At 40.5% G+C, this 27,681-nt stretch overlaps 1 protein-coding gene across 3 annotated transcripts in view; it reads left to right on the top strand.

The window, feature by feature from the left end:
- Positions 1–27,681, top strand: part of CTNND2 (catenin delta 2) — a 950,773-nt gene that overhangs the window by 877,526 nt on the left and 45,566 nt on the right. For all 3 annotated transcript variants that reach the window (XM_007456448.1, XM_007456447.1, XM_007456446.1), the window contains 2 exons: positions 16,818–17,028; positions 27,011–27,095. In XM_007456448.1, coding sequence (XP_007456510.1) covers positions 16,818–17,028; positions 27,011–27,095 — 296 coding nt within the window. The remainder of the gene's footprint in view (positions 1–16,817; positions 17,029–27,010; positions 27,096–27,681) is intronic.

Below are 27,681 nucleotides of genomic sequence, written 5' to 3'. Positions count from 1 at the left end.
CACCATAGTAAAATCTATTAAAGCTCCTGAAATTCACGAGGAGACTCAGTTGAGAGGAGTAACATAGGACAGAATTTAAACTTGATTTTCTGTTCCCAGTAAAGTGGGAGATTATCCCCATGGAGACACCTGGGCGGCTTTCTGTTGCTGTTCAGAAACTGGTCTGCTTGTCTTCGCGTCCTGAGTTGGGACTGTGTGTTGTTGACTTTGTGGAACACGGAGCGAGTTTTCCTTCTAACAGAGTAAGATGAAGCAGAATCTAGTGGTAGTGACAGTGACGATCACAGCTGGTGTCGTGGGCTGAATCATCATTTTTATTTAAGTAAGTCATGTTTATTTGATTTTGCTTATTTTGTCTCCACACTAATCTTAGGGACCTAGAAGGTGGGGAGGTCATTCAAGGGATTTCCAAGTGTGCTAGAAGTGGAATGACAGATTACATGGGGTCACATGTGACGGAGCATATGAGAATATTTGTCAAATAAAACAAAATATAGCTAACTGTTGTCTGTGGTCTCCTCTTCAAAGGAGCTGCTCTAAACGTGGGCCTAAATCCAAATGTTGCCCAGTATATTCACTTGCTTCAGCTGCTATAACAAAGTGCCACTAACTGGGTGGATTAAACAATAGATATTTATCTTCTCAGGGTTCTGGAGGCAAGAAGGTTTCAGCAGGGCTGGTTCCTTCTGAGGCTGAGTGGGAAAATGTGTCCCATGTGTCTCCCCTAGTTTCTGGCATTTGCTGGCCATCTTTTGTGTTCTTTGGCTTATAGAAGCATCACCTTGATCTCTGTCTTCATCTTTACTTGGTGTTCTCCCTGTATACGTGTGTCCGTCTCCAAATTTCTCCTTTTTGTAAGGACATCAGTCATACTAGATTAGGGACCTACCTTGTTCCCATATGACCTCATCCTAAAAAATGACGTCTGCAATGACTTTGTTTCCAAATAAGACCGCATTCTGGAGTAATGGGGCCTATAGGACTTCAATGTATGAATGGGGGGGAGGGGAGACACCCAGTTCCAGCTGTGAAAAGTAGCATTCCCTTTTCCACCCTATTTCATCCAAAGTAGCCCCATCAGCTGCTAAGCAGGCAGCCACTCTGCCCTTCACCACAGGATGGGGGTCAGCCACTTAATTTTAGTGGTTAGAACCAGCGAGGATGGCAGTCCTGAGTCTCCAACTAAAGAAGGAAGGAAAAAAGAGAAGACAGAAAGCCCTGCCAACACCTGGATTTCAGACTTGTGGCATTAAGAACTGTGAGAAAATAAATTTCTGATAGAAATAGATTTCTAACACCCTGAGTATCACCAACAGTGGCTAAGAGGACACCTCCCTGAAGTTCCAAAGTCCTCTCCAGCTTTGCTCTGGCCTGAGTTCCTTGAAGAACAGAACCACCAGATGGTTCTATGCTCTTTCCCAAGTCATGGTTGCCCTTCCTTGAACCTGGCTATTTATTCTAGTCCCCGCCCACCTCTCGCCTCCTGTACTTGACATTTGCAATTTGTCACTGGAAGGAAAGTAGTTGCTGCAAGACCTCAAGGCAGCTGGTGGAACTATGCTAGCCCTAACTAGCACCACTGCATCTTCACTCCTTCAAAGAAGCTAATGGCCCATACATTCTAGGAAGCATATACTCCAAGTTTCTATTGACTTTGAAAATAAGGTAGCAGAGACTGTTCATACTGGATTATAAAATGTACATAGAAAAACTTTTCTGTAACATGAAGACTCCTAATTGTTTTTGATTGATGCTTGGCTTGGATTTGCATGCATTGTTTTGGTTTGTTTCGACGGTGCTGACCATAATCACTGCATTATCATAACTAAGTTGTTTGTACACCAGAGTTCAGGCTTTTCGGTGATCCTTTTAGTTAGGCCAAATCAGCTTGACACAGTGCCAGGGCAAAACCTGCAGTGCCCGTTCTAGAAGTTGACGCTGCTAAAAAAGTCATCCTTACCAAAGGAATGGCCCTCTCATCACCACACCTCACTGCCATGAGGGCAGACAGCCAGGAAAATCAGATTTCTGAAGATGAATGCATACTTCAAGTTGTCAAAAACTGCAGCTGTTTAGATAAGAAAACTCAGACACCAGCCGCTTTGCTGGGCTTTAGGGCAACTGATCTGCAGAAACCCTGTGTCTAATATTTTCCTGCCTTTTTTAATCTTCCCTACAATCTCTTCCATTCACCGTATCGTCCTCCTTTGCTACAAGTGAAATCCCATTACAATAAAGAAATTGCCAAAGGACTATCCAGTTTTTCTCCTTTTCCTAGAGTTTTGCAGTATTAAGTGTTGCTGGTAATAAATGTGTCATCAGCTGGGCCCAGATCTAATATTTAGCCATTTTGATTGAGTGGGATTAGTGGACATAATCTTTGGTCTATATTTGGTCCTCTAGGCTCATTTTTTGCTTCTGCCTTTATTCTCTTTTATTCTTTTATTCTTTATCTTCATGCTTTATCTTTTTTCTATTTATCACCTTATGGAGAGTCCATATAATTATAATAGTTGTTGATGTTTTTTTTTTTTAGTATAGCACAAACACACCAAAGTTTTAAACTCATCAAAGTATAAATACTTTAAGTTTTAGTTGTACACACGGAGTATAAGCCTACAATATAAACACTGGAATTCTAGATACATTAATAATGCCAGCAATTCCATACAAAACATCCACTGTGGTTAATTAATAAAGAAATGGGCAATATTGTATAGCCCAATATATTTTTACATTCATAGGAGGATTGTTTTCACTAGCTAGGGAATTTGGAGAAATATCTAAAACATGACCACTTTTTATTAAAATAATTTAACATTATCTTTGGGTTCCAATAATGAACCCAAAATTGAAATTGGAATTCTGTCTACTATAAAACTATAAAATATGCCACATTTCTTTATTCTGAAAAAAATTTTAAAATACAGGCAGAAACTAAAAAAAAATAAGCTTTGATCTAGACATTGAGTTTTATAAATAAATTCTGTTAAAAATCTATCTCAAAGTGAGGACAAATGAAGAGAAGTGGTTTGTTTTTTCAGAGTTGCTAAATCTGTTTATTTTCAACCCCAAATTACTAGATACGCAACATAGTGATGTGTCTCATTCACAGAAAAAAAGGCAGTCAATAAAACCTGACTCGTAATGGGCCACATGCTATGTTCAGCAATGACTTTAGAGAGGCTACTATAAAGAGAAGGGTTTTTTTTAAAGAAGAGGTATTTTTACTGTTGTTGGTAAGGGCTGCTCTAAATCATCTTATACCCATGGAAGGAGATTATCTCCTAAGCATAAGGAGACAAGGATCTTATAAGATCTGGAACAAGTGTGGGTCCCTGGCATATAATTTAGGGTCCCATGATGTGTGTTAGAAGGTTAGAGTGATTGATGATCCAGACAGCCCCAAGATGCCTCGAGTTACCTGCAGTCTGAAGTTTATTTCAGCTGTGAAGGTGGATCTTTCATGCCCTGGTTTGACCCTGGGGAACCAGCCACCCAAAGCCAGATAAGACCAACTGGTAGCCAAAGCTCAGTTCAGTAATATAAATTAGAATTAGAATTGCCTAGTAGAAACCAGTGCTTGGCTTGGCTGGTAGATACTAGGAAGAAAATCAACTTGGGACAGAAAATTAAGTGAATTTCAGTCAACGAGTGTCCTCATTTGAGAACCTGCACGGGGAATTCATCCATAAGCAGCTCATTGGTTAATGAGGAAAGTGGAATTGTAGGCAAATAATTATAACTCCTTCTTCTGTGAGATTTATCTCTCTGGCTTATGAAGACCTCTGTGAACAAAGTATGGGGGTAGGGGGTGAATGTATGAAATCAGAACAAGAAAAATGCATTTAGGAAAAAAGTGTATTTAGAGTGAGTGGCTCCTATCAGACAATCCTTAACATACACTACCATGCATTCTCACCAGCCATCCTTTTGCGTAGTCAGAGCATTTCTTTTATTTCTGATTTTATCAACATCAAATCAAGTTGCTGTGAAATTAAGATGTCTTTGGTGGATCTGTGGGTATTTGGTGACATATAAGCATAGTAACAGGAACAGAAATGTAGCTGCCCTTATTCATCAGGACCACCCCAAGCGAGCCCCCTAGACCCCCAGTCCTCTGGGAAGGGAATGGGTGTCATGCACAAGAAGGTTCCTCTTTTCAGATAAATTTGGGAAATTCTAGGTTAAACTAAATTCACCAAAGGGTTTCATTTTGTCTAACTGCAAGACTGGCAAGAGGCTTCACTTTGCTAATATACATTGTAAATTTCTGAGTTAAGCATCAGACACAGCATTTCCCATGCGTATGCTACAATGAAACCCTTTTTAGAATACAGCATCCTGTAGAGCTAGAGTTCCAGGGATCTGTCACAGAGGTGGGTAACAACAGCAGGATAAATGTGAATGAATTCCTATCAAAGTCCTGTGGTTGCATTGTGTAGTCAAAGAGCTCATGTAAATTGTTTATTCATTTATCAGTAAACATAAGGTTATTAGGTGTCATCCTGTCCTTGGTTTATATTATTGTTGGAAAGATCAATTACATATATAAGCTAACTAGAGGAAACTTCAGTGAATGTCTATAGAACAACTGAATAAATGAGTTACGGGGTAGGTGTCATATAGGTGGTACAGATTATACCTGTGAAAAAAGTTCAGAGGAGGGAGTGAGGAGGGCTGGTTGGAGAGAGGAATTTCTGGCCAAGAGATTCATGGAAAGATACCAAAGCCAGGATACGGTCAGCTCTGCAGCCTTACACACATCATTTAATCTCTTTGGGCTGCAGTTGTCTTCTATACAAATTGGAAATTGTACCTGCCTTTTCTATAGCCCTAGGGAGATACAAAGTAGAAACTGAAATAGATATGACTTTTCTTGAAAACAATAAACCACTCTCTAATGTAATCTATGAGTGGTAGCCCTTTGTGCCCTTTATTGAAACTCTTTTGTTTTGGCAGAGGGGTAGATCAATTTGAGAAAGCAAGAACATGGGAATGCAATGTTAGAATTCTTCATTAGGCTACTTGCATTAATCAATGCATTACTCTTATCCCAATGTGCTAATATCAGGCCAGAGGACTAACTGCAGGTTCTATTCCTGAAAACAAGCTTTTCTTACAGAAATACTGACCTCATCTTGTCTCAGACATGCTATTGTCTGAAATTTTCATCCTAGGAGAGTTCTTGGATCTCTGTTAGACAGAAATCTTGACCTAAAAATAAAAAGCCCTCCTAGGTTTCTCCCCTGAAGCTAGAATCAGTGTTTAAATTTTCACCTCTACTTCCTTCCTGCTTTTAAAATGAGGCAGTGAATTGAGATAATAATTTTTTTGCTATCATGCTTAATATTTAATCAAATTATTTAAATCTTGTTAAAATGTATTCTACCAGTTACTTGCCTCATTTTCAGTATTTCTCAAAAATTAATTTATTTCTAGTTCAAAAAGGTGCTTCAGCAAACCTCCTGTTAATTAACTGTGGTTTTTATTTTTAGAGTGATGCCTCTACAAATTACGTATGGATATCTTAGCCACCTTCTTGTCCGTATTTCTACTCATTACCTTACTTCTTGACATTTCAACAATGTGAGAATTTCTCAGAGCTTAATTCAGTGAAATCCTCTGCATAAGATCTCAAGGTGCTAAAAAATACAATTCCTCTTGTCTTCCAAACAGATGGAATAGGTTATTTATCTGGAGATGGTAACTCTTGAACGAAATGCATACCATACACTGCAAACTTATAAGATTTGCTTTACTCGACATTATTTCTATTCAGAGGGTTGAGTTACTGATTGCATCATTTTCTCAGACCAACTGCTTACCAATTTTGGCATGTGAAATAGGTTTTGGTGTGTGTTATAAGGCTGTGCTTGTTTTTTCCAAATCATAGTTATTAGAAAAAAGCATAAGGAACTTTAGTGTTTCTTCCAGAATTTGTCTCAAGCTCTACCCACAGCAACCACTGACTGATTCCTTGACTCCAGCTGATCCCTTCTTACTATGACTTTTCCTCTCTCTTTCTATTTGGATAAATCGTTAATGAAAGCAACTAGCAGATACATAAAAGAAGGTTCACTTTTTTAAAAAAAATCAATGCATTTCATTAAATATTGATTCTAATCTGGCAGAAGCAAAGGGGCAGATGTAGAGATGAACAGGTCCCATTTTGGGAAAAAGGGGCCGGCGTGATGAAACCAGAGGGTCAGTGTTGTCACACCCATTTTCCAATCTGAGAAATGAAAGCATACAGACAAAAGCATCAAGAGAAAGGGATTTTTACCAACAAATTGTTGCAAGGGATCCAGACTTGAGAAAAACCAGCCTTCCACATTTAAAGTAAAAAAGCACAAATTTACCATGGTTTGTAAGGTTACGTTTAGTCCATTCATGGTGGACAAACAGCAGTTTTCTCACAAGATAATCATACCGTCCATCACATATCAGCGTTGCAAACATCAGAGATGAAGTTGATTCGAAAGTCAGCAGCTGCTAGAGAATTACTGAAAGATTCATTAATTGGGATTAGGGATAGAAGGGCGATCCCGTGTTTCTTTTCCTTTCTCTGTTTTGGATTTGTTTCCCTGAGCTGGTTTCTTGTTTTGTTCTGTCTTCCTGATTCTGGATTGTGATGAGCACGTGATGTGTAGACAGTCATGATGGAGTCAGAACAAGGTACCAGTTTTCCTTCTCGATCCCTCCGATGTTGAAGTTCTGCCCCTACAATGCAGATTTAACCACCGATGTTTGTGGTTTAGCAGTTTTCTGATTTGGGACAATTAATTTGATGGTTGACCAGTTGTACAGATGTAGGTATATCAAGCAGTGTGGATTCATTCACAAAGACTTCTGTGCATGGTTATCAAAACTAGACCTATGTGATAATAAATCTTGAGAGTTAACTTTTGTTTTGCTTGTAGATCCTAGGTCTGTAATTTTGTTTCCTTTATGTAGCAGAAATAATTTATTCCCTTTCACCTCATCTACTGGGATCAATGACACAGCAGTGGCCAAGGCATTTCTGCCAGTATTCACCTCCATTACCTGTAACTCAGGGATTATTCCATTTCTCTGAGCTCCAACTTTTCCATACTCCTGGCCGTGCTGCCTGTAGGCCTAGGATTCCTTAGGCCATACATGAGCCAAACCAGTGTCCTAGGAGGATACTGTAGACCTCAATCCCACATATTAAATCTACTTGTTTTTAATGGCCTTGTCATGCCTAATTAAATGATATTTGCCTTTATATGTGACATCTATGGCATGGTCATGGGTACAGATTTGATTTTTTTCAATTATGTTCTAGTAGAAAGGGGGACAGATTCTAGTTCAATCTATAAAAACCTATGGTCAAAGAAGGTAAACAGGTTAGTCAAGGCATTTTTATATTATTTAACTATTGTTTTAAGCTGTACAGACAGGACTACTCAACATATGTTGTTATACTAAAAGGATTATTATTATTATTAACTTTTCCTGATAACTTATCTACTTTACAAATTTTCAAGAGATTTTTTCTGAATTCTGAAGAATTAATTAGAACAAGATTCCATTTAAAGAACGTTTAATCTAGTTTTTATACACATAACCTGTTAAATCAAGCATTAAAGAAAGAGGAAGTAGAAAGAAGGATTTTATAATAAGCCCAATTCAAAATAGAACATGAACCACAACTAAATTTGTGTCATTTACTCTAAGTAATTAATCCTTGTTCTCTTGATCTTGGGTTAGTTTGAAGTCCAGATTCTCAAAGTGAATGAGTTCTGGAACCCTGACTCAATCCCTTGGTAGTCTGAAAGATGTTCATTTGTTTCGAGGATTTCAGCTTTACAGGAGTGTCTGTAACCAAGAGCCTATTTTCTGTTGTATCAAGTGTTAACGGTACCCGTTAGAGTTCTTTGATCAGGCTCTTTTGATGTTTCTTCCAACAGACCTAATTATTATTATTATTATTTTAGACGCTAGGCAAACTCTCCGAGGCCAAGCAGGCAGCTGAGCCAGGGTTGGAACTCATCAGTTTGATTATATTTATTTATTTATTTATGGCTGTGTTGGGTCTTCGTTTCTGTGCAAGGGCTTTCTCTAGTTGTGGCAAGCGGGGGGCCACTCTTCATCGCGGTGCGCAGCCCTCTCACTATCGCAGCTTCTCTTGTTGCGGAGCACAGGCTCAGTAGTTGTGGCTAACGGGCCCAGTTGCTCCGCGGCATGTGGGATCTTCCCAGACCAGGGCTCGAACCCGTGTCCCCTGCACTGGCAGGCAGATTCTCAACCATTGCGCCACCAGGGAAGCCCCAGACCTAATTTTTTTTTTCAGACCTAATTATTGATCTGTGGTTCTGACAGGGTCTTTAGGAGAGTGTGGGAGAAAACCAAAAACCACCTGTTGATGATAAGCCTGAATTGCTCTGATTATTTATTCATTACAAACAACAATATCAAACTTGAGACAAGTTTAGTTTTGTGAGAAGTTAGTCAGTGACTACCATTACAGTAAGTATATATTACGGACAGTGAGGGTAATGAAAATTCTCCAGGATCTTTTAATTTATTCCATAAAGAGTGTGTTAGGATTCCCACCAACTGAAAAGGCTCTTTTAAACCTAAAAATGGAATCTTTCTTTTATTGGCCATTACTGTGCCATTCTTAACACGAAAGGGAGCATGTTTCTAACAGAACTGAAAGGTCCATAACTGCTGAAGTATCATCCTAAGACTTGTCATCACTAAGGAGGTTGAGTTTCTCTTTTTCATTTGCCAGGTCTTTATTTTACTGAAGGCTTGATAAACAGGACAGCTCTTACAACAGCAATAAACCAAACAAAAACTTAGGAATTAGGAATGCCAAACATTCCTAATTATTTCTAGCATCCCTCATTTCATAAGGTGATGAAGAAAACTCTTTGTTGTTACCCAGCAGCAGTCTGGGAAATGCCAGGGACAGTTTAGATATAAAAGACATTTTTTTTAAGTTTTATTAGTTTGACTCTGGGGTGTAGATTTGGAGAAGGCAATTTCAAAAAGAGCTATCAGTGCAGCTCAATATTAAAAAACAAACAACCCAATCAAAAAATGGGCAGAAGATCTAAGTAGACATCTCTCCAAGGAAGACATACAGATGGCCAGGAGGCACATGAAAAGCTGCTCAACAGCACTAATTATTAGAGAAATGCAAGTCAAAACTACAGTGAATTATTACCTCACACCAGTTAGAATGGGCATCATCAAAAAATCTACAAACAACAAATGCTGTAAAGTGTGTGGAGAAAGGGGAACCCTCTTGCACTGTTGGTGGGAATGTAAATTGATACAGCCACTATGGAGAACAGTATGGAGGTTCCTTAAAAGACTAAAAATAGAACTACCATACGACCCAGCAATCCCACTACTGGGCATATACCCTGAGAAAACCATAATTCAAAAAGAGGCATGTACCACAATGTTCATTGCAGCACTATTTACAATAGCCAGGACATGGAAGCAACCTAAGTGTCCATAGACAGATAAATGGATAAAGAAGATGTGGTACATGTATACAATAGAATATTACTCAGCCATAAGAAGGAACGAAATTGGGTCATTTGTAGAGACGTGGATGGACCTAGAGACTGTCATACAGAGTTAAGTAAGTCAGAAAGAGAAAAATAAATATCATATACTAATGCATGTATGTGGAATCTAGAAAAATGGTACAGATGAACCGGTTTGCAAGGCAGAAATAGAGACACAGATGTAGAGAACAAACGTATGGACACCAACGGGGGAAAGCGGAGGGCGGTGTGATGAATTGGGAGATTGGGATTGACATATATACACTAATATGTATAAAATCGATAACTAGTAAGAACCTGCTATATAAAAAAAATTAATTAAATGAATTTTTTAAAAAATAGCTGTCAGGAGACACAAGATATAAGTTCTTAGTGCCTAAAGACAGAAAGTAACTGCTGTTTTGTTCAGAACTTTCCCATGTAAACAAGCATTCAAACTTTTTCAATAACCAAATACTAACGTCTTGAATGCCTCACCTCTTTGGTTGGAAAGCCACATAAACCAGTTTTAAAATATATATTTTTTGCATATGCTTTCTCCCCTTGTGTGATAAACTGTTCCTATTAAATGTCCTTAAAGTGGCAGATTTTTATGAAACATTAAGCTTCAAACATTGACAAAAAGAGAAAGGAAAGAGAAAAAGGAGCTCACCGCATTGCAAAAAGAGCTGCGGCCGCCCACAGAGCACTGTGCTGACCCTTGGTAAGGGCTAACAACTTTCCTTTGGCAAGGGAGGGAAAGGCTCTTTTCACATTTACCCGTAGACACACAGTCACAAGGAAATCAGTGCCTCACTTTTACATCTTCAACCACTGAGCAATGTAAATTCAGTGTGGAGAGAAAATTCTGGAAGATGGTGGGTAGGAAACCTAGGAATCTGTCCCCCGCACACACACAGCAGTCTCGCGGCAGAATCTGTCCAGTGTAACTATTTCGGAACTCTGGAGTCTAATGAAGGCTTGCACCTGTTAGAGGAAAGCTTGGACGGTGAATTATGGTTAATTTTGGTCATCTTCAGCTCTTAGCACAGTAATAGCTACCCATTCTCACACCCAGCCCTTGGCAGGCAGCTATACACGTGTTCATGGGGAACTTGTATGCAGCTGGTGGGAGCTAGGGTGGGCAATAAGGGATCCGTCCTCCAAATACTGGGCACTCTGTTCAGATTGTTGCTACTGATCATGGAGTTGCAGACACAGAGGCAGCTGTTGCTGCACACACCCCACAGTTGTCGAAAACCCCTCCCTCTCTGGCTGAAATGACTTCCAGGGAACTTAAAGAGCTGGTGCCCTTCCCTCCCCCTTCATTGTTCTCTTTTTCCCCTTTTGGGAGCCAGATATTAAAGATTAGGACATTCAAAAGCAAATGTGTATACGAGGTAAATTAGAAGGTCACCACGGAGGCCCAGGGAAAGGCACAGGTTCAGAAAAGACCTGCAGAGACCTTAAGTTTACACCTCAGCACACAGACATCCTACAGCAATTAAAAACAAAATCCAGCAAACCCGCACAAGGGGAGGAATCTGAATTCCAGGGTTGCTGCGTGGTTAGACTGCAGTGTCCAGTTTCCAACAAACAACAACAACAAAATCACAGTGGATACAAAGAAACAGGGAAGTATAGCCCTTTCCGAGGGAGAAAATGAACCAACAGAAACTTCCCTGAGAAAGAGCAAGTGGCAGAAGTGCTAGACAAAGACTTTAAAACACTGGGTGATTATAAAAGCTAGTTTTATTGTAAAAACAGTTTGTAACTCCACTTTTTTTGTTTTTTACATGATTCAAGAGAATAATGCATTTTTTAAAATTATTAGTCTAAAAGCTAGTATTATTGTACCTTTGGCTTACAACTCCATATTTTGTTTTCTACGTACTTCAAGAAAGTGACACATTAAAAAAAGTTACCAGGGCTTCCCTGGTGGCGCAGTGGTTGAGAGTCCACCTGCCGATGCAGGGGACGTGGGTTTGTGCCCCGGTCCGGGAAGATCCCACATGCCACGGAGTGACTGGGCCCGTAAGCCATGGCCACTGAGCCTGCGCGTCCGGAGCCTGTGCTCCGCAACGGAAGAGGCCACAACAGTGAGAGGCCCACGTGCCGCAAAAAAAAAAAAAAAAATTACCATTTTATCTTTTTGGACACAACATATAGAGATGTAGTTTTGTGATATCCATAATTGAAAGGGTTGGGGATGGAACTATAAACGAGCAGAGTTTCTGTACATTATTGAAGTTAAACTGGTATAAATTTAAATTGGAGTGTTATAACTTTAGGACATTAAATGTAATCTACATGGTAAGCACAAGTAAAATAGTTACAGAATATACACAAAAGGAAATGAGGAAGGGGTTAAAATATTTCACTGCAAAAAAAATCAAACACAAAGGAGAGAGTAACATAGGAAATAAGGGACCAAAAAAGCTACAAGGCATGTAGAAAACAAATAGCAAAATAACACAAGTTAAGTCCCTCCTTACAATAATTATTTTAAATATAGAGGGGTTAAACCCTCCAGTCGAAAGACAGAGATTGGCAGAATGGAAAGAAAAAAAAAAAAACATGATCCAACTATATGCTGTCTACAAGAGACTCACTTTAGATCCAAAGACACATAAATCAAAAGAGAAAAGATATTTGTACACCTCTGTTCATAGTAGCATCGTTCACAATAACTGAAATAAGGACACTTGGGAAGCAACCCAAGTGTCCACCAACGGATGAATGGATAAGCAGAATGTGGTATATGCATACAGGGGAGTATTATCCAGACTTTAAAAAAAAAAAGGGATATTCTGATATATTCTACAATATGAATGAAGGTTGAAGACATTATTGCTGAGCAAAATAAAGACACACTGTATGGTTCCACTTATATAAGATACTTAGAGTTGTCAAAATCATAGAGATGGAAAGTAGCATGTTGGTTGTTAATGGATGGGGGTGGGGAGTTATTGTCTAATGGTTTAATAGAGTTTAATAGAATTGTAGTTTTGCAAGATGAAAAGAGTTCTGGAGATACGTGGTGGTGATAGTTGCACAATATGAATTTAATCAATATCACTGAACTGTACACTTAAAAGTAGATAAGATGATAAATTTTTATGATGTGTATTTTACCACCATAAAAAACGGAAGAAAAAAATTAGTTTAGAGCAACTCAGCAAAAACTCACAGGTCAGTTTTAGCATCTCCAGAAACAGGGAAGCCAAAGATGTGCTAAGACCTCAGAGACAAAGGAGTTGTAATATTCCTGATCCAGGGCTGTTCTCAGCTGACATTTGTTTTTAACCTCTTTCCTCTAATGTTAGTTTGAGAGATTTGAGTTTACCATAGTGCATCACAAAGACCAGCTATACAGAGGACCATATGAACGATCCAGAGTGATATACAATCAGTTTAGGAAAGGACTCAAGATCACAGGTGGTTAGCCCATAAAACCACTCACTACTCAATACTGCCGCCACCAGTGGAGAAACCAAGGGGTAGTGCGCAAATCAATACCAGGCTGAGTGCTGAAATAGAAACAGAAACAGGCGCAGTCAGCGAGAGCAAAGCTCTGTTATCTCATCATAAAATTCCTACCAGCTCTTATGTGTACAGGAGCTCAGCAAGGAGCACCGCTCTAGGGCAACACAGTTTGTTAGGTCCCCTGAGTCCATCCACACGCCTCCACATGCCCACCAACTCTGAACAGAAGACCCCAAAAAGAAACATAAAGAGAAAATGGTTTTTAATTGTAATTTACAAACACGCCTGCCCACACACAGGGCAGGAAGGGTAGTAAAATTACAAGGTTACAGTTAGTCTGTCACTGATAGGAACAGTAGTTTTCTTTTACACAATTGTAATATGTCCAATAGTCATCTCATATCAGTATTACACATGTCAAAGATAAAGTTATTTCATGAGACACTCAGTAACTTCAAAGAAATGGCCCGAGGATTCATTTCTGTTGAGAATTTGAGCAAGACAGAGTAACCTTTAGTTGGTGGTGGTGTTGTTGTTTTTGTTTTGTTTTCATCTCAGGGAGCATCTGTCTTAATCTCGGAGCAACATGCTTTTCTTTTGTAACATGTGATGCCAATGAGAGTGGATAATGGAAAGCACCTTGGTTCCCAATGGTGGCGAGGTATTCACTTTGTTTTCACAAATCTAAGTGTATTTTGAACCTGATGACCAGTTTGTCTCTCCCATGGGATTTTGCTCTGTGGTTCTCCCATATGATGTTTACTAGTTGTGCATGTTTTTCTTTTTTCTTATTTATTTATTTTTTTTGGCCGTACCATGCAGCTTGTAGGACGTAAGTTCCCTGACCAGGGAATGAACCCGGGTCCCAGCAGTGAGAGCGCCAAGTCCTAACCGCTGGACCACCAGGGAATTGCTGAGCATGTTTTCCTTTGTGTGGAAAAATAAAATAGAAATCCAACTTGTCCATTATTATTAAGTTTCTGAATTCACTTGGTTTCCACTACCCACCTCATTATCCCCGCTAGAAATTTCTGAATCCTCTTCCCCTGCGTTACCACCACCGTTTCACTGGGCTCGAAGCCTTGTCTGAGGACTCTCCATCATGGCTGCTCTTCTATTCCTGATCCCCTCAGGGCCAGGTCTTTGTAGTCACAAGTTCCTTGCTCTTGTCCTGAAATATTAGTCACCTGCTAGGTGGTATGATCTGCATGAGTCACTCTGTGATGTTAGGCTGTGTCATATCATTTACTTATTTTTAACCAAAGTTAAATCCAGAGGAAGGGGGAGTGGTCTTCAGTCTGCAGTGGTTGGTGGCACCCGTTCTAAGACAGGAAGCTCCTCTATTTACTGGCAAAGCTCATCCACAGGGTGAGGTCTGTACTCTTATGCTCTCATCCTCTGCATCCTCACAGCCTCCCAAAGCACTGCTGAGCCCCAGGTGCCCTTCATGTCCCTGTGCCCATATATATACGGCAGTGACTCCTGCCGTTTGCCACACTGCGGAGCACATGCAAATGACAGTATTTGTCCAGCACGCTGGGGGCAAGTCGAAGAGGCTGCTCTGGGGAAAGTGGTGGTTCCTCCCCTTGAACATCATGGGGACACCTTGCTTCTCATTCAGGGCTCACGGGTTGGGAAGCTGTGTAAGATGAAACCACACTTCCAAGTCTGTTGTCATTTTTAAATTTTTATTTATTTATGGCTGTGTTGGGTCTTCGTTTCTGTGCGAGGGCTTTCTCTAGCTGCAGCAAATGGGGGCCCCTCTTCATCGTGGTGCGTGGGCCTCTCACTATCGCAGCCTCTCTTCTTGTGGAGCGCAGGCTCCAGACGCGCATGCTCGGTAGTTGTGGCTCATGGGCCTAGTTGCTCCGCGGCATGTGGGATCTTCCCAGACCAGGGCTTGAACCTGTGTCCCCTGCATTGGCAGGCAGATTGTCAACCACTGCGCCACCAGGGAAACCCGTAATTTTTTAAATGATGATAACAAAAACTAAAAAAAAAAAAAAATGCTCTAGCCTAATCCTCTCCCTCTCCTCATTTTTGCTCTCAATGTTGATGATGTGCAAGCCACACAACCAGTCTTCTGTGCTCATTCAGGCGTGGGGATGCCCCTGTATGCATAAGGATTGAGAGAGTTTGCTGCTTCCTTCCTCCGTCACTTCCCTGATAAAGAATGCGCCCATCTTCTCACTTCTGTGAATTCAAGTTGGTCTGACAGTGGTTTGTGCGGGGTTAATGATAAAGTCACCAGCCTGCTGAGCTCAACAGAACTAAACTCGTAGCCCGAGCTGAGTGTGATTTAATGATGAGTAGGTAAAACCAGGTGCTCAGAGGACTATCGTGTACAAAGGATCTTCTCCAACCTGTTTTAAGTGCTGTCATTGGAAAATAAATATGCTACATTTGGGGGTTTTCAGGCAAACCATTTTTGTCAGACACTTCTCGGCTGTCGTCAAGTGAATGAAGACACTTTCCTATTTCGGTAATTTAGACATCAGCATTTTTTTTTTCATCCAAGCTAAAATAAGCCACCTAAACATAGGATAAGAGCAGATACCAAAATTACGAAGTCTTATGTTTTATTTATTACTGCCTGGAATTAAGATGTCATTGCCTTCTTCCATGGTTCCATTTCCTGCCCGCCAAGCACCACGTGCCAGAGAATTAAACAGCAAAAGAAGTTATCTTTTAGAGACCTATAAGGAGGAAAAATATTTAAATGGCTTTTAGGAGCTACCTAAATATGTCTAATTGGGAGATGGGAGACAAGACAGGAATTTAACTTTGGACACATGCCGATTCCACCTGAAAAATTTAAGAACAGGCAACTTTGCTACAGGCATTCCTTTACTTAGTTCCGGAAGTAAATTAATGGAACAGAATTGGAAGCTGCAGGTGGGATGAATTAATTGTCTTGCAGGGTTATTGGTAATGCCTAAATGGCTTTGTAAACTAAAAGTATTCCATAAAGATGTCATTATAAGTACCTCTATCATGGGGAGTAGCATGATTAATAATGATAAAGTGAATTAAGAAAGCAAAGTTGCATTTTATCTTATTTTTTCCACGGGAAGTAAAACATGTCAAATTAGTAAATGTTATATGGTAGAACCATTCAATAAAATCCCATCAGAGAGACAGATTGATCATCCAGTTACCCTAGTTCAGAGGACACCTAGTTTTATATATTGTTTGTAAAGTTTCTCTCCCCGCTTTAAATGTTTCTCTTTGCTTTATAGGGACCAGAATGCACATGTCATATATACATACATTTTTGTGTTTTGACTCTTATTTGTTAAATAATACAAGTCCCAACATAGCTCCCGTCAAGGCATTCTTGAGGTTATGTTAGAATTACCCTATGTTTTCCTGACTTCTGTGAATAGCAAGCAGGAACCCACTGATTGCTAACTTCTATTGAGTCCTGAGTCCAGGGTCATCACTGTGTGTTAAGTGCTTCCCACACATTTCTTCGCAACAGCCTTGTAAGGGAGGTACCATTATTCTTGCTTCGCAATTTAAAAAGCTGAGGCTCAGAGGCATGAAATAACTTGTCCGAAGAGTCAGTCCCACATCCGTCCAGCACCAAAAGTCCGTACATTTGCTGTGAAGAAATACCGTTTTCTCTGTGTATGTGTCCACAGTTACCCCATAAAGAATAATCAGTGATGGGGAACAGACAACACTGCATTAACGTGGCCTCTTGTGTTCTCTTTTTCACCCCCGTCTGCACCTCTCCCTCCACACTTTTCCTCGGTTTTGACCACATTTCAACTCTTCCCTTCGTTTTCTCTTCCAAAGGCAAATATGCCATGCGAGACCTGGTCCATCGGCTTCCAGGCGGGAATAACAGCAGCAATGCGGCGAGCAAGGCCATGTCGGACGACACGGTGACAGCCGTGTGCTGCACCCTGCACGAGGTGATCACCAAGAACATGGAGAACGCCAAGGCCTTACGGGACGCCGGCGGCATCGAGAAGTTGGTCGGCATCTCCAAAAGCAAAGGAGACAAGTAAGTCAGACGGTGACTTCCTATCACGTAGGATTGGTATTGGTAGAATTGTTTCTAAGTGTGCCCAGAATCCCCTGGGAATGGGTAACACTACTGAATGTCACTGGGAAGCACTCTGGTGTCTGATAATCAAGAGAAGGAAAACAGCAGATGGTTTCCAGTCTTCCCCCCCCAACAAGGAAAGCTGATCTTACTAATAATTTTGATTTGATAAATAATTCATGACTTGGTGAGTCCTGGGATGTTAGTAAGATAGGCTTGACAATCCAGCATCCAGTCTAGTGACTAGCAAGTTCCTTCCATTCGGAAGAGACGACCCTGATTCATGAAGGTATTTGGTGGCAGCTGTTCCTCTGCGGCTGCAAGTCCAAGTGTTGATGATGGATCCACATCCTTTTGTTCTCTGCCTCTTCAGTTCTGCATAGCAAGTCAGGGAGGATTGGGGAGAAAATAGTATGACGGAGTCAGAGAGAAATCAGCGTCCAACCAGCACCCTCCCTTACCAGCTGTGCCTTTGGGACAAATTATTGAATTTAACAAGTCATTGTGCTCATACTTTCCAATCTAAAACTGAGGGAGGGGCTGTCATAAAATATTTCCTGAAAGAAGTAGTAATCAAGTCTTAAAGACTGAATAGAAATTTCCGGGGCAGAGGGGATGGAGGCAGTGAGGAAGGAGGGCTTTTACGCCAATGGAATAAAGAGAGAAAAGGCTCATGTCAAAGGAGTGGCACCGCCAGAAACAGGAATGTCCCCAGTTTGATTTAAGAGTCGATGGTGTCTTACTCTGTGTAACCAAAACATATCTTCACAAGCCACAGTGTCAGTATATCAGCGAGCTGTCAATTTTACAAAAACATTCACTAAACTTAATTCAGTTTTGCCTCCTGGAAGTCCCTCAGTGTAATCAAGTAAGATTAAAAGGGTAAACCTTTTGTTATCAAGGGTCTACTTCTTGACTTTGCATTCCTGGCCGCACCCCTCCATTCCTTTATATCTAAACGCTGAATAAATTTTCTCCTGTTATTAAAGGCTGTGAAGGATGCACTTTGAGACTTTTTGGAAATTCTCTCATTTAATTCAAGATATTATCATTGCATAATAAGTGAAGTTTCAGGACTTCTGTTTAAGCACCCTGAGACCTCCAAATAGGTTCAATGAACAATTCAGGATTAGGATTTGAATACTTTCCTATATCAAATACAGAGAAGCCCCTCAGGACTCGTGTAATAATTGTGCAATGTAGATGGATGGCTTGAATTATATCTTATAATACTTACAGTAAAATGCTCTTCTATATAGGCAGGAAGCCACGTGGTTTTCTTTTTTATATAGCTTCAGTAGACCTTTGGAATCTCTAATTTGAAATGCTTACCTGTTTTGAGCATTAAGAACTTAATATGTTGATGCTTTTCTTAAGCAAACACACATGCTCACACAGTAAAACCATAGTCCACAAAAACTCTCTGATATATTTGTCTATATTCATGGGACATTCCAAGACGAAAGTGTTTTCTCTGAATTGTAAGACAGTAGAGCTGTGGGAGGTGGTCACATTAACTCCTTCCATCTGTGTGAGCATCCCTACTGGACCTTAAAGAGAAGAGATGCTTCTGTCAGTCCTGTGGTCAAAGAAAATTATTTGATGAAACTAATTAAAAACTCATTTGAGGAAACCATCTATGAAACAGTATATATCCACATTGCCAATCCAGAAAATAGTACTGTTCAGTCTGTTCCCATCTGGATTATTGTTAATGGGAGATTCCTTTCATTACAAATAATCTCAAATCTGTGCTTTAAATTGACTAAAAATTTCTTTATGGGATACTCATTTCATGTCATTGTTTCCTTATCTTTTTTCCCCAGTGTTAGCAGTCTGGATTTATGAATTCAGTAAGAAGTGTGGAATTGCTTTGAGTCAAGCATCTTCCCAGTTATAATTCTCCTGCTTAGTCAGTCTCATCCATTATTTTATGTGGCTTATCTCTTTTATATTTAGTGACTAATTTGGGGATCAAAACAAGGTTTTTATAACTGGAGATAGCCTTGTCAACCACCTACACTTCAATTTGATTATTACTTCTCACTGCTCTTAAAATGAATCCAGAAGAATTACTCTGGATCTTACCACTAAACTCACCATTTATCACTCACTTCTGTCATGAGGGTAGGCACTGAGACTCCCATGGCCTTCTAGATGGGTTTTAACAAAATAGAAACACGTTATTGAAAATAGAATTTTTGGAATTGGAGATGATTTAATAATTGGAAAAGGGAGGGATATCAGTTGGCTCTAGTTAAGTTATAAAATGCTTGCAAATTTGCCCTCCTCAAAAAATTATTCAAACTTTTAACTTGAGATCACATGAGAAAACACAGATGAAAAAACCTATGTGGCTATGATTCTGCCTTTAACATATTTATAGGTTTTATTTCTAAACATACACAAGCTTAAATATGCTGTGATACTAATGAGTCAGCCTGGCACGTTGCCAATCACAGTCTGTTTGAACTGTATAACTCACCATGTTTTGCCAATATACTGGAAGAATTATTCTGGAATCCTGTGGCTGGAATGGCCATGCTGAACACCCACAATGAATGGCATCAACTGAAATTCTCAGCCGCCCCTAATTTGACACCTCTGGTGAAGATCAGACATTGTGTAATCGTTAATGACTCTTACCATTTTAAGTCTTGATAACTTATTCTTTTCACATCATTTTAAGCATGCAATATGGACAAGTCCATCTGTTTCAAAAGTACATTGGTATTTTTTCAGATTTTAACAGTTATGTAGGAAATAGTGTTGAGTGTGTCACTGTATTTTGTCATAAGACAGAAAAGCCATTTAACAGCCTCGACAGTTACTTGTCAGTAAGGAACTCTGTTTGTGGCTGAGGTTATAATCACTTGTCACATAAGAAGTACTCAGTTGTTCAAGTCCTTCAATCAATAGTTATAGTTTTTCAAGTAGACGCTGCATGGGACCAGTCTAGTGGATGAATCAAAATTAAAGTCTAAAAAGAAAGCAATGTTTCTTTGACCTTCATCAGTTTTTTATAACACTGTGATGTATTGGCATTTTAATTGAGAGGTTAAAAGCTGCTATTCATTACGTATTCACAGTCTCGTTCTATTTTGTAACTAAGCAAGGAGTAGGGAAAAAATTACACCATCAGAGGAATTTTTGCATACTAAATATGTTCCAACTATATTATCGCTACCTGAATATTATTAATATGTATTCCTCCAGAGTTGCTTGACTTTTGTCACAGATACATATCTAGCTAGTGGTGATAAACTACAGCAAAACATAGCATTTAATCTTTGCTCAGCATTGATTATATAAGAATAACATGTGAGGATCATCACAGTCACAGAGGTTCTCCCCAAGGAGCCTACATCGGGCTTGCCAGCACCAGGAAGACCAGCCCCCAGATGGGAGAGCTGGAGGGACACCATAGGAGACACAGACTCTGCTCTTAAAGGGCTCACGCAAAATCTCACATACCTCAAAACAGAGCATGCAGAGGCAGCAGTTTGAAAACAGCCTGGGTCAGACCGCTTGCCGATCTTAGAGAGCCTCTCAGAGAGGCAGGAGGCAACTGAGGCTCCCCCCACTGGGGACCGAGATGCTAGCAGCAGGCATTTTGGGGAGCCAGTTCTACCATGAGGACACTGGTGCTAGAAAGTGCCTTTAGGAGTCCTCCCTCTAGTCTGTTAGCACCAGAGGCTTACCTGCCCACCAGCCAGTCAGCCCCAGTCCCGGGACCCCCTACATCGAGCAGCCGGCTGTGTCAGGACCCAGCCCTGCCCACCAGCAAGCCAGCAGCCGCCACACAAGGCAGGGCCTGGCAGCCAACTGGACCAGGGGCCAGCCCCACTACCAGTGCACCCACAGTGGTTGGCCCTACCACAAAAGAAGGACCCACACAGACCACAAAGGAGACACCCCTAGAGCATACATCTCTGTGACCAGAGGAGAGCGTGCTGCTGGGTCCCATGGGACATCTACATAAGACCACTTCTCCAAGATCAGGAAACGTAACAGACCTACTTGATACACAGAGATAAAAACAGAGAATAAAGCAAAGTGACAGAGGAATATGTTGCAAATAAAGGAAAACTAAAACTCCAGAAGAAGAACTAAGTGATATAGAAATAAACAATCCACCCAATAAAGAGTTCAAGGTAATGATCATAAAGATGCTCAGGAGAAGAATGAACACAGTGAGAAGTTTAACAGAGAGTTGGAAAATATAAAGAAGAACCAAACAGAACTGAAGAATACAATAACTGAAATAAAAAATACACTAGAAAGAATCAATAGTAGATTAGATGATACAGAGGAATGGATCAGCAGACTGGAAGACAGAGTAGTGGAATTCAACCAAGCTCACCAAATACAAGAAAATTTTTAAATGAGGATAGTTTAAGATACTTTTGGACCAACATTAAGCATACTAATATTCACATTGTAGGGATCCAGAAGGACAGAGAGAGAAAGGGGCAGAGAACTTGTTTGAAGGGATAATAGCTGAAAACTTCTCTAACCTGGGAAAGAAAAAAGACACCCAGGTCCAGGAAGTACAGCAAGTCCCAAACAAGATGAACCCAAAGAGGTCCTCACCAAGACACATTGTAATTAAGATGGAAAACATTAAAGATAAAGAGAGAATCTTAAGAGCAGCAAGGGAAAAGCAACTAAGTATGTACAAGGGAACTCCCATGAGACTCTCAGCTGACTTTTCCACAGAAACTTTGCGGACCAGAAGAGAGTGACATGATATATTCACAGCGATGAAAGGAAAAAACTTCTACAACCCAGAATACTCTATCCACCAAGATTATCATTCGGATTTGAGTTTTACAGGCAAGAAAAAGCTAAAAGAGTTCAGCACCACTAAACCAGCTTTGCAAGAAATGTTAACCGGACTTCTCTAAGTGGAAAAGAAAAGACCACAAGTAGAAATATGAAAATTACCAAAGGAAAAATGTCATTGATAAATATACAGTAAAGGTAGTGGATAAACCACTTATAAAACCAGTAGGAAGGTTAGAAAACAGAAGTAGTAAAATCATCTGTAACCACAATAAGTAGTTAAGGGATATACAAAACAGAAAAAGATACACAATATGAAGTAAAAAATATTAAATGTGGAGTAGGGAGATCAAGATGGTGGAGTAGGAGGAAACCAAGCCCACCTCCCCCAAAAAAACACATCAAATCATCTTCACGTGGAGCAACTCTACTGAAAACAACCTGGAGACTTGCAGAAAGGCTCTTCTTCAACAAAGTCTGTAAAGAAAGATACACACAGAGTGTGTATGTTCAGAGGAAGGGAGGAGTTGTGGTCAGGTCAGGACCTGTGCCCTTAGCAGGGGACACAGAAGAAGAAGGAGATATCATGGCCTTAGGGATCCTCCCTGGGCAGCGAGGGGTTCAAATCACACACTGAGCACCCCAGCCCTGGGGTCAGACACCAGGAAGACAAGTTGCCTTACCTGGTTAAACACCAGTAGGATTTACAGAAGAAGAGAACAAGACTCGCTTGTTAACAGCCCATGCACAAACTTGCTTACTCCTGGGAATAGCTCAGAGGAAGCAGATTGAAAACTGTCTGGGGCTCTAACTGGTTTCCCAAGACCATGCCAGCCCACACTGGGCACCTGCTCCAGCCCCTATTGCTCCGGCACTGCTCTCCACTAGAGTGGAGGCCACCATGACCAAGGAGAGTGTGCACGCTTAGAGAGAACAGAACCAGCTCGGACTAGACCCTCAGGGCTTCTGCTCCAGCTCCTGATAGGGTGGTAACTGCCACTGAGCACAGAAGAGGCCCTGGTTCACACCTGGCTCTGACTCTAACCCCTCCATCTCCAGCCATATCATCCAACAAGGTGGTAGCTGCCAGCACACCCCAGGGGAAGACGTGACCCATGCTCACTTCAGATCCAGCTCTCCCACCACTGTGCCAGCTCTCTCTCCATCCACTGGGCACACACGCAGATGGCATAGGGTTGCTCCCACACAAGGACACCCCTTCAAGACTGGAATAGTCATCTCCTGCACCTAATTTCATAGAGACAGAGAATGTTAAACAAAATGAGAAGACAGAGGAATATGTTTCAAACGAAAACACAAGGGAAGACGGTGGAAAACAACCCTAATGAAACAGAGATAAATAGTTTACCAGGGCCTCCCTGGTGGCGCAGTGGTTGGGAGTCCGCCTGCTGATGCGGGGGGCATGGGTTCGTGCCCTGTTCCGGGAGGATCCCACATGCCGCGGAGCAGCTGGGCCCGTGAGCCATGGCCACTGAGCCTGCGCGTCCAGAGCCTGTGCTCCGCAATAGGAGAGGCCACAGCAGTGAGAGGCCTGTGTACCGCATAAAAAAAAAAAAAAAAGTTTACCAGACAAAGAGTTCAAAGTAATAGTAACAAGAATGCTAACTGAGCTCAGGAAGAGACTAGATGAACACTGTGAGAAATTTAACAAGGAACTAGAAAATATTAAAAAAAAAAAAACAGTCAGACAAAGCTGCAGTCATCAAAACAGTATGGTACTGGCAGAAAAACAGACACATAGATCAATGGAACGGAATAGAAAGCCCAGAAATAAAATGCATGCACTTATGGTCAATTAATATATGACAAAGGAGGCAAGAATATATAATGGAGAAAAAAGACAGTCTCTTCAATAAGTGATGCTGGGAAAACTGAACAGCTACATGCAGAAGAATGAAACTAGAACATTCTCTAATACCATAAACAAAAATAAACCCAAAATGGATTAAAGACCTAAATGGAAGACCGGAAATCTGAAACTTCTAGAGGAAAATATAGGCTGGACACTCTTTGACATAAGTCATAGCAATATTTTGAGAGGTCTGTCTCCTCAGGCTAAGGAAACAAAAGCAAAAGTAAACAAAAGGGACCTAGTTAAACTTAAAAGCTTTTGCATAACAAAGGGAACCATCAACAAAATGAAAAGAAACCTATTGAATATTCACAAATGATATAACCAACAAGGGGTTAATATCCAGTTGTATATATCCAAGATTATATATATATATATATATATATATATATATATATATATATATATATAACATACAACTCAATATAAAAAAAAAAACAATTAAAAAATAGGCAGAAGACCTCAATAGACATTTTTCCAAAGAAGACATACAGATGGCCAACAGGCACATGAAAAGATGCTCAGCAACACTAATCATCAGGGAAATGCAAATCAAAACCACAATGAGACATCACCTCACACCTGTCAGAATGGCTGTCATCAAAAGGACAAAAATAACAAGTGTTGGCGAGGATGTGGAGGAAAGGGAACCCTCGTGTTGTTCGTCGGAATGTAAATTGGCGCAGCCACTATGGAGAACAGCATGGAGGGTCCTCAAAAAATTAAAAATAGGACCACCATATGATCCAGCCATTCAAGTTCTGTATATTTTTCCAAAGAAAACAAAGACACTAATTAGAAAAAAATACATGCACTTCAGTGTTCATTATAGCATTATTTACAATAGTCAGTATATGGAAACTGCCTAAGTATCTATCGATAGGTGAATGGATCATGAAGATGTGAGATAGGTAGATATATAGATAGATAGACATATAGTGAGAGAGACAGAGACAGAGACTATTACTTGGCCATAAAAAAAGAATAAAATCTTGTAATTTGCAACAATATGGATGGACCTAGAGGGTATTATGCTAAGTGAAATAAGTCAGAGGAAGACAAATACCATATGATTTCACTTGTATGTGGAATCTACAAAACAAAAGAATAAACATAACTAAACAGAAACAGACTCATAGATACAGAGGACAAACAGGTGGTTGCCAGAGAAGAGCGGGATGGTGGGATTGGGGGGGGGGTGAGTGAAATAGGTGAGGGAGATTAAAAGATACAAAATTCCAGTTGCAAAATAAATGAATCATAGGGATGAAATATACAGCGCAGGGAATATAGTCAATAATATTGTAATAACTTTGTGTAGTGACAGAGTTATCACGGTGGTTATTTTGTAATGTATACAGATATCAGATCACTAGGAACTGACAGAGTGCTATAGGTCAATTATAATTCAGTTTTTTAAAAAAGAATAAAGTGTACCTGTGTCTGTATCCATGAAAAGATCTAAAATTCTCTGAGTCAAAAGAATTTAATATATTTAGAGCATGATACTAGCATAAATGTGAAATCATTTAGCAACTGTCCATTTTAGTGAAAGAAAACATATATATTACTTAAATACAGCTTATCTCTCATAGAGAAAAAATCTTGAAATTTATAAGAACTCTGTATTTTTTTCTTTTAAAAGTACACGATATAACTGAGAGATTTTCAAACACAGCCAAAGTTGAATTCCAAGTCAGCAATAATAATAGTAAGAGTGACTGTTACTGTTTCCAGTAAGTAAACGGATGAAGAGTACTTAAACGTAGTTGGTCTACATTGCAAATGTGAAGACCCAGGAAAATAGCAGACATTTAATTGATCATGTATTAGCATCCCATCATTTCATTTGTAGTTCATCACACATCCATTCACTCTGGCTTTCAAATCCAAGCTCAACCTGATCCCATCTAACCATCTGCTTACTTTGCATTTTAAAAACTATTTTATGTCAGAAGCACTTTTGATCTCAATTCAGATGTTCTCTTTGAGGGATCTGTGGGCCACTGCACCATGGGTCAGCTTCAGGGGTGGACTTCACCTTGGAGTCCTCATGAGTGGTTATGTCCTGCCCAACTCCAGGAGTCACCACATAGGCCAGGGGTCAGCCAACTGCAACCCACAAGCCAAATCCCCACCACCTCCCATTCTTGTAAGTAACACTTGATTAGAACACAGCCACTTCCATTCTTTTGTCTATTATTTATGACTCCTCTCATCCTGCAATGGCAGAGTTGAGCAGCTGCGACCAAGACCATATGGCCCACAAATCACAGAATATTTATTATCTGACCCTTTACAGCAAAAGTGTGCTAGCCCTTGCGATCAGGCACAGTGTCACGGTAGCCACTCAAGTTGTGCAGCTGTTGTGGACCCAGCCCATTGGAACAGAGAATCCACAGGTAGTTAATAGTTGCCCTCACCACTAGTCAAAGTGACTTCCAAGAATTGGATCGAATTTAATCAACACGGATGTGTTGACCTAGTGTCTGTTCTGAGATGCAGGTTGGCACTGAACCAAAAGGCGAAATATTTAGCTATCGTTTCATAGGGATTTCAAAGCCATGACTCAAAACAAATGGTAAGAACCGCTAGTCCAAAGGTTTTCATGACCTTACTTTCTCACTCTGATCCAGAGGACAGAACTTTAATTGCATGAAGGGCTTTGTTTATAGATGCTTATCCACGCTCATCCCTCCATATAAATGTAAGAGAGTGTGTGTGCCAGTGTGTGCACACGTCAGCTTCATGCCAGTCACTTGTGCTTGGCATCATCAGCAAACGGAAAACAATTGCCTGTAACCCCTCAGGTATGTAGAGCCAACGCTATACGTGCTCTCACGCTTCAGTTGAGAAAATGAATATCTTTTTTCTCCTTACTTATTACACAGGTGTTAAACAACACTGCCATTAAAACCCTTTAATCTGGCCTTTCCTAGTCGCTCTCCTTCTCTTCTTTCTGTTCCATTTTGTAGTCCAGCGCTAAATCTGCATTCTGACTCTTGGGTTTGCATTGGCAACGCACAGCTCTTGGGTTTGCATTTTGAAAATTCTTTGCCAAATTGCAGTGTCTTCCTGTCTCTCCCCTTCATGGATATGTGGGTGAGAATGAGGCTGGAGACTGGTGACAGCCATCCCTTGTACTGTCCAGTCTGGAAAAAGAAAAGAGCCAGAAAAGCCATGAAGCTTTTATTCTTTTTATTCTTGCTGTTTCCTGACAAGTCAATTTGAAGCCCAGCTGTCCCGCTCACCGTCTTGCGTGTCCTGTCTTTTCTTTATCAGACACTCTCCGAAGGTAATCAAGGCCGCATCTCAGGTTCTGAACAGCATGTGGCAGTACCGAGATCTGAGGAGTCTCTACAAAAAGGTAAGGTTTGCTTTACCTTCTTGGCTCGTTAGCTGCACACAGACCCTGAGCCCAAAGACACCATATTTGGTCCTAACGAGATGTGTCATATAGGTATGAAGGGACCTCGTCTGAGAGTCTGAGCAATTGAAACACAGCTGAAACAAGAGATCAATGAAGAAGCAAAAGAAAAGGGTCACTAAGTGTCCCTTGAATATACACTAAGATTCATGAACTTTCTGGATTGGACAGACCAATAGCCATAGAGAAAATAAGATTGTTTTTCTGAGCTTCTATATTGTATAATAGACTAAAATGTAATAATGAACAGAGGGATTTTGCCAAAAAAAAAAAAAAAGCGTCAATAAATAATGTAGTAATAGTAGAGAGGAGACAGAAAAAAATGTAAAAAGCAGTTCAGGAGGTTGAGAAGAATTGCAGCCCAGGAACAATGAGTAGAGACCCGACAGGCTGCCCCGCGTTCCTAGCCTGAGACCCTGACCTAGTTACTGATCAGGTTGAAGGGCTGATGATCCTAACGGACAGCCGTAGATCATAGCAGGAGGCTGGGCATTCGTTCAGCAGACTCTCCCCAGGCCAGCAGGAA

Source organism: Lipotes vexillifer, unplaced genomic scaffold (genome assembly GCF_000442215.2).
Source record: "Lipotes vexillifer unplaced genomic scaffold, Lipotes_vexillifer_v1.1 scaffold458, whole genome shotgun sequence".
NCBI lineage: Eukaryota > Metazoa > Chordata > Mammalia > Artiodactyla > Lipotidae > Lipotes > Lipotes vexillifer.
The sequence above is the reverse complement of the archived record's forward strand: the minus strand, read 5'-3'. Positions and strand labels throughout refer to the sequence as shown.